Genomic DNA, 7922 nt, shown 5'->3' on the forward strand with positions numbered 1-7922 from the left:
ATTCCTCGCAGTTCGCGACCCGTCAGTAAACAAGTTGAACTCCAAGCTATATTACCTACTGATGCTTAGTTAATCAGGAAAGGTAGTACGTAGGAGGAGGAGCAAAACAACAGAGCAGCTACGTACACAAGGTCGTCGTGGCAGGGGCAGCGTGTTGGGAGCAGCGCCACGCCCACGCCATCAACCAGGGAGGGGTCTCGTCTCCTCCTCCGGAGCTGCCTGTTTCTGTCCGCCTCTGCGTGCGTGCGTCTGAGTGTGCGTCTGAGTGTGTGTCACTGCCGCCGCGGAATAAATAAGCCACCTCCGCCCCGTCCCGACCTTCTCTTCTCTCCTCTCGCCTAGCTCAGCTCGTCCATGGGATTAGGACCGCCTTGACTTTTCGCGTCCATCTCCATGTTGAGTGCCGCATCTGCAACCCCCTGAGAAGAATCCTTCTTGTACCCGGCGCCGGCAATCTTTCGTCCTTGCTTGCCGTCTCTTCTTGCATCTTGCTGGCTGGCATTGGTGGGCGATGGGGAACTGCGCGGCCAGCGGGGAGACCACGGTGACGGCGGCCGGCGGGGACGAGGACGGCAGGAAGCGGCGGAGGAGGTGGAAGGCGCCACGGGAGGACCAGCTGGGGATGGTCCCCGGCCGGATCTTCTCCAACGACGGCCGCAGCCGCACCGCCTCCGTCTTCACGCAGCAGGGCCGCAAGGGGATCAACCAGGACGCCATGCTCATCTGGGATGTAAGCTAACCGATTACCCGAAACCCACTCCCTCCATCTCTCTCTCCCTCCCCACTTCTTTCCGTTCCGATGCCGTTGCCGATTGACTGGTTCCTCTGCGATTGATTCGGCCGGCGTGGTCAATGGTGGTTTTCTTTGCGGCAGGGGTTCGGCGGGGAGGACGACGGCGTGCTGTGCGGGGTGTTCGACGGCCACGGGCCGCACGGCCACCTGGTGGCGCGTAGGGCGCGGGACTCGCTGCCGCTCAGGCTCATGTCCGCCGCGCGAGCCTCGTCCAAGAACGGGCTCGACTTGCCGGCCGCAGCCTGGAGGAAGGCCTTCGTGCGCGCCTACAAGGCCATGGACAAGGACCTCCGCTCCCACCCCTCCCTCGACAGCTTCTGCAGCGGCAGCACCGCCGTCACCGTCCTCAAGCTCGTACGTGGCATTCCTCTTTCTCTCTGCCCCGCCCCGTCCCGTCCGAGCACAAATGTCAAATCACTTCTCTTCTGCCTCGATCCCTGTCGACTCACGGCCACTTTTCTGCACGCAGGGCTCGGATCTTTACATGGCCAACATTGGGGATTCGCGCGCCGTCCTCGGCTCCAGAGACGCCGCTGCCGGCGGCATGGTGGCCGTGCAGCTCACCGTTGACCTCAAGCCCGATGTCCCCAGTACGCCACTACCCAAAATTTATTAAGCTTTCTTCTTCGTGTCATTTGGTGCTAACAGCACACTGACTGGTCTGCTATCTCAGGCGAGGCGGAGCGGATCAAGAAGTGCAGGGGCAGAGTGTTCGCGCTGCAGGACGAGCCGGAGGTGCCCAGGGTCTGGCTGCCGTTCGACGACGCGCCGGGCCTAGCCATGGCACGGGCCTTCGGGGACTTCTGCCTCAAGGATTACGGCGTCATCTCCGTGCCGGACTTCTTCCACTGGTCTCTCACGGACAAGGACCAGTTCGTCATCCTTGCATCCGACGGGGTAATTCCAACACTTCAATTCACTCTTCTCCCATTTCTTTGCCCCTTAAGATTGGCTGTTGGTTATTCCTAGTATTTGCCCGTGCAATGGCCCAGATATCTCTGTCCCAGCAAGCAAAATCTTGCCCCTTTCTTGCTGTCGGAGCTAAATTAGTTGCAGTGTCAATCTGTCACACTTTCGCATAGGTAATGTAGTTAGCCTCACATGGCGGGCCTTAACATCCAGGGCGTCTCGTGCATTTCATAGAAGCTGCTCCAAGAGCCTTATAATAAGCATACAAGTATTGTATGGACGATCCAGTCTTTTGACTTCAAAATTCTACAGCTTTCGGGATTGGTTTCTATACTGTCATGATGACAGGGAAAATGATATTGATTTCCGCCGTCTGCGTCTTTGTGACTTGCTGCATAAATAATGATTAGCCAGCTTATCACACTTCTTTGCTGCATGGTCACCCTCACCACCTGCTGTTGTCTGCTGTGCTTCAACTGTTAAATCTTATCCAATTTCAACTTGACATGGCTGATTGATTTAATCCTTGTGATGATATCACCAGCATTTACAAAATTGAATTAGTAGCATAGTGACTGCTCATTGCATCTGCATGAGATAGAATGTTAATTCTTTGGATCAATGTTTTCTTTCCTTCTTAAGAGTCCATGCATCTGAAAAAAAATGTTGGTTTACATCGGACTAATTCATACCAGCACGAATATTCTTATGGTCAATGACTCTGTCTGAATATTTTGCTTGTAAATTCTGCCATTTTTATAGTTGATGATTGACTCGAAGATTTGTCAATTACTTAAAGATGGATAATCTGACTCCACTTTTTCAAAAAATTGGGAGGTTCTGTGTATTTATTTTGTACTGTTTGGGGACTTCAGGAACTTGCATTATCATTAACGGTCTAGGCATTTAGTACTCATAGAGGTCACTGCTACAATGCGTGGCAACCCATTGAAGTTTAGAGTGCGTAGTTTAAAGTGCATGATGGACCTACTGTGGTTGAACGAGTAGTAGTAATTATATCTTTATCGTGCCGGATTCTGCTGGGTAGATTTTACACTGGTGATCCCTTCCTCTCTCTCTTTTCTTGTTGCATTCCGTGTCCATACAAAGTTATGTTTCATTTTCTATTTAATTGTAGCAGTGTTGTGCATGCTATCCAGTAGACGAGGTGCACTTTGAGAAACTACATGATAAGCAACTCATCATATTAAAAGTTCCCTTTGTATGCACTAAAGGATGTTGGTGTCGAATATAAACAACGTACGCCACAAAAAGTAAGGCGTTGTCTTTTGATTAACTTTTATACCCATTGAACAAATGATTGTAGTTTGTGTGGAAGAGTTGCCACTCCTACCGCTGGAATGTTCACTAAAAAATATCTTTATCAAACAAATATCTTTTTGATCATCAGTCGTTATCTGCCTAGTTCTGTTGACAGCCGTTGCAAATTATAAATAATGCTTTATTGGTTCGAAACATTGAATCAGCAGAAGAACAGATAGTTACTTGGTCAGAGCCTTTTAGAGTTTTCCATTTGTCCTATCATCTATTCTTGTGTGGACATATCTCCTTTGTTTCCTTATAGTTGTACTTTAGGAAGAAATACAAGATGAACATACACTTGTTTGGCTTTATATATATGTCTGGATAGTTTGTACTAATGGAAATCATGCAGGTCTGGGATGTCCTGAGCAACCAAGAGGCTGTTGACATAGTGTCCTCCTCCCCGAGCCGTTCAAAGGCGGCAAGGGCTCTTGTCGAGGCAGCTAATCGTGAATGGAAAACAAAGTATCCAACATCCAGGACTGATGACTGTGCAGTCGTTTGCTTATATTTGGATGGCAAGATGGACCATGAGCGTGATTCAACCGCCTCTATGGATAACATCAGCATTGAGGATGGCTCAGTTGCAGATCCCAACGAAGCGCAGGAGCAACAGGAGCCCACCTTAACTCGTAATTTCACAGTAAGGACTGTTCCGGGTAGTGCTCAAGAGAAAGCTTTGTCGGGCGTAGATGCTAAGATCGCTGGTGCAGCCGACGATCATAATTGGTCAGGCCTCGACGGAGTAACGCGTGTGAACTCGCTCGTTCAGCTTCCCAGGTTCTCCGAGGAGAAGGCAATTGGATGAGGAGCTGTCAGCGCAATTCTAGTACTCTTACCCCCTTATTTTCCTGGTTGTTGTTGTGGGTTTAGCTTAGTCGTCAGTTGTTTCAGAGAAAATTGTAGAAATGAAACAAGGTTCTGATTTGATGTGGCGCTGCACTGCTTAGCAAGCCTCCCGGAGCTGCGCTTAGAATTTGGGTTGCGCCTTTTAGCCCAGCGAAAACTGTATATCTTGAGTGAGGAAAGTCCACATCTTCAGGTGTTGCTCAATCATTTATGAAGATTGGTGGCGCTCCTGGAAGATTAAATCAAAGCAACGCATTTGTCTGAACACTTTTGTGCAGTTTTGCTGGGTTCAAACGAGCAACCGATGATCCTAAGCACACTGGCCGCGAGGCACGCCAGGCCCCAGGGATCTGGGATGATACTATTGTCGGATGATCTGGAAATTTCCCACTGGCATTTGCTTTCTAGATGGGTGTGATGTTTAGACTTTTTCCCGGTGTAGCTTTTGTTGACAGCAGGCAATGCGCTGTGTCGGGTTGCCGATTTGCTAGCCGTTTTGTGCCTTTCCCGTTCGCTTTTATTTGACATGTCTTTTTTTTTGTACAACTAGCACAGTGGCCCTCACATTACGAGGGCATCATCTTCAATATGTTAAAAGTTCATTTAAAATTCATTAATGCATATATTTGTTCTTTATGTTTACCCCTTTTATTCGTTTAGATAAGGATAGATTCGTGTAGGCGCGGCATGACCTTGTACTTTACTTTGCATATTAAAATAAAGATCCCATATGGCACGGCGTGATAACAAATCCTTGGTACATCGAGGACGAACTGATGTAGCATGGAGGTAGCCATGCGGAACATTGGGAGAATTCGGGAGTGGCTATATGATGTTGGAATCATTGTATGTCGGAAGGACAGGGTAGATGGCACGGCAGCAACCTCGGTTTATGACTTGCTTCTGGTCTAGGGTACACGACTTTTTTGAGACATCCTCTTATTGTTTTGTTACTTCCAAGAGTTTTAGGTTCTTTTAACATTAAATAAGCTATTGCGAATATATAAAAAACATCTTTAGAAAATAAAATATACTCTATAAAATTTATCCATGTATATAATTTTACATGACTTTCTTATCCTAATACTAAAGAAATTAGTTAAGTAACACTACTTCACATTTATTTAACATTTCATTGATGTATATATACACGTGTATACCCATGTTCACAAGGTTTTAGCTATTACACTGGTCTATTTATAATATTTAAATAATTTTTCCTCATTTTCATCTCTTTCATTGCAAAATATACAACGCTTTAGACCTCCATACAACCGGTAAAGGTATAACTTTGACTTCTATTTTGTGTATTAATATATCATTACGATTCTAAGAAAAATATGTAAAATGAAACCTTGCAATAGAAAGGTAAATCACATTGAGACTGTCTCTTACATATTAAATTAATCCTATCTTTTATAAACTAACAATATTTTCACAAACCAATTATCAAAATGGTCTCAAGTTTTGGGTTATTGCAAAACCATAGTATTTACATGTCTAGCCAACAAATACTAAAATTCTGGGCAAACAGAGCTTGGCTCTGGTGGTTAGGTCCCTTGTGGTTGAACCAGCCCACCCAGGTTCAAGTCCTAGACTTGACATGGGTGTTTGCATTTACCTGGATTTATTCCAGGATTTAACCGGCGCTATGCTTTCGAGTGGTAGGTGACGTGCCCGTCAACAGCGAGGCGCCAGTGGTGACTTCGTCAACCTCAAGATATGCCGGCTCAGTCCCTCGGAGTTGCTCATAGGGGTAGGGTGTGCGTGCGTGCGTTCATAGGGGTGTTTGTACGTGCGTGTTTGTGAGCGTCTGCGTTGTACTGTGTTCTCAAAAAAAAATACTAAAATTCTGGAAAAGAAGTCTAGACCATTTTTTTCTATACTACAAAGTAAGTGATGCATCGTAAATATAAAAGAACAGTTTTTACAAAAGACAAAGACTTCAAATTATTTAAAACCGTGATATTTTGAAAAACCACAATATTTTTGTAATTTATTTTGCTGCCAAACACAGCTGAAATCATAATAGCAAATCTTCGCGACAGTGCGGGGATTCTGGAGGTTGATTATCACCTAGAATGTGGTACATAGACAATGTTGGTTAAAAAAACTGATTGTGTTAAAATGGTCAGAGTAATACGATATGAAAAAAGGGTAGTTTTTTTCCGCGGATAAACTTGGCTAGTTAAGGTGGTCTGGTATTTTTAAACCGACTGTCTATTTTATGTTCCTTTCCAAACTTATTCGCTAGACTTTTTTTTAAAACGGACTCAGCTAGTTAGCTGGCCAGCTCTTTTGTTTTCAAACGGACTCGGTTCTTTAACTCGTGTACGTACTATTTTCTTCTAAGTCCACGTCTCAAAGAAAAAACATGAGCATGTATAGAAATTTGGTCTCTTTCTTTTTGGAACGGGGACTCAGCTAGATTTGTTGGTGTTTCCTTTTGACAACAGAGATGGTGGTGCAAATAATGGATGAGAAAGATCTATTCCAAGAGCGTACTCCCTCCGTTCTGATTTAGTCTACATCTTGGAAAAATTCAGACAATTTAGCCCAACATTTATTAGTACTACTTGGCCACATACCGGCGTTACTTGCAGTTATATTGTCACAAGAACCAAAGCAGCATTCCCGTCACCCAAAACCTAATTAATGCAATCCATGCAATTTGCATGCAAATAGTACTACGGACTGGTATTTTAGCGCCAAATTCCACTACAGAAACAACACTAGTAGCTTGCCGCCATTTTTACAACACTGTCAAAGCTGAAAATGAAAATAATCTAGCGCCAACTAAAATTCAAAATTGACAAGAAGCTGAGCAGCCATCCTCTATAAGTACTCCTACCCAGAGCTGTGACACATTCCTATCTAGAGCAGCTGCAGCAACAACCAGCAACGCCATGCTCTTCGACTTGAACTCCATGCCAGTAGATGATGAAGAAGGTGGTGCAGAACCTGAGGAGGAGCCAGATCCTCTACATGGTGTTCACGATGCAGACCCAGGTCATTCACTAATCTTTTTTCATCCTTCTTCATCACAGCTTCAAATAAATCCGGCCAGTGGCTTAACCTTCTTCACGATGCAGACCCAGGTCGGTCCTTTTTTCATCCTTGTGTCATTTTCATGCAAGTACTAACCTTTTTCATTGCAGCTGAAGAACCGAACACCCACTGGATCAATCAAGCGCGTGACCTTCAAGTTATTCTAGCAGCCACAGGAGCTGGTTCTTTTTCCGATGAAGATTCTCTGCTTCCAGATGGATCACAAGCGTCCTATGAGGACATATACAGGGACTTGTTGATGGCTGGTTACCCAAGGGAGTACAACGCAACAACAACATCATTAATTGATTCACGTCATGGGACGTGTCCCGATTGGCCAGTGCCACTCGGTTTATACGGAACACTGCCTTTTATTCTCACTTTGACTCGATCGGTCAGGAGGCAGCGCGCTCTCCATATCCGCGCCGCTCTATTTTTTATTCTCAAATGGACTCAGTTCAGAGGAATAATATAGGCACGTATAAAGTTTACATAATCATGTACGTAGTTATAAGCCATGACAAGCGTGACTATGTTTACTTTTGTGCACATATATAATTGTACGTAACACCTGTTATGTTTAAATCTTAGACCTTAAGATTAAAATCACCGGTCTATATTTTTTAAGCATGTGTAGATTAACCTAATACCCCGAAAAACATCGTTTCGGTACAAAGAGAGTATTATTTTAAAGATTTTTTTAATTAGCATAGTTGTGTGCCTAGGTATGCTACAAAAAAAACATTTTTTTACCCCATGACATACCAAATTCATTTTATTAACACATAGTTGGAGTGTGCTAATTGACATCAAAACCTTCTATCTCTGAATAAGCAATCAATATTCATGTATGCGTGTAGATGCAGCAAATAAACACACTACAACTTGAAGAAGGAAAAAAAATCAATCATGTAGCGCCTGGACGTATTGGAGTTCGAGACTGATTAGCCTTTACGTTAATTTAAAACATGGAATAGTGCCACCGGTGGACTCCTCCTAC

At 44.7% G+C, this 7922-nt stretch overlaps 1 protein-coding gene across 1 annotated transcript; it reads left to right on the plus strand.

The window, feature by feature from the left end:
* Positions 1-261: 261 nt before the first annotated feature.
* Positions 262-4139, plus strand: LOC124677156 (probable protein phosphatase 2C 64). The gene is made up of 5 exons (XM_047213158.1): positions 262-730; positions 875-1147; positions 1263-1383; positions 1467-1690; positions 3378-4139. The coding sequence occupies exons 1-5, from the start codon at positions 512-514 to the stop codon at positions 3831-3833; spliced, it is 1293 nt and encodes a 430-aa protein (XP_047069114.1). The 5' UTR covers positions 262-511; the 3' UTR covers positions 3834-4139.
* The last annotated feature ends 3783 nt before the right edge of the window (positions 4140-7922 follow it).

Source organism: Lolium rigidum, chromosome 7 (genome assembly GCF_022539505.1).
Source record: "Lolium rigidum isolate FL_2022 chromosome 7, APGP_CSIRO_Lrig_0.1, whole genome shotgun sequence".
NCBI lineage: Eukaryota > Viridiplantae > Streptophyta > Magnoliopsida > Poales > Poaceae > Lolium > Lolium rigidum.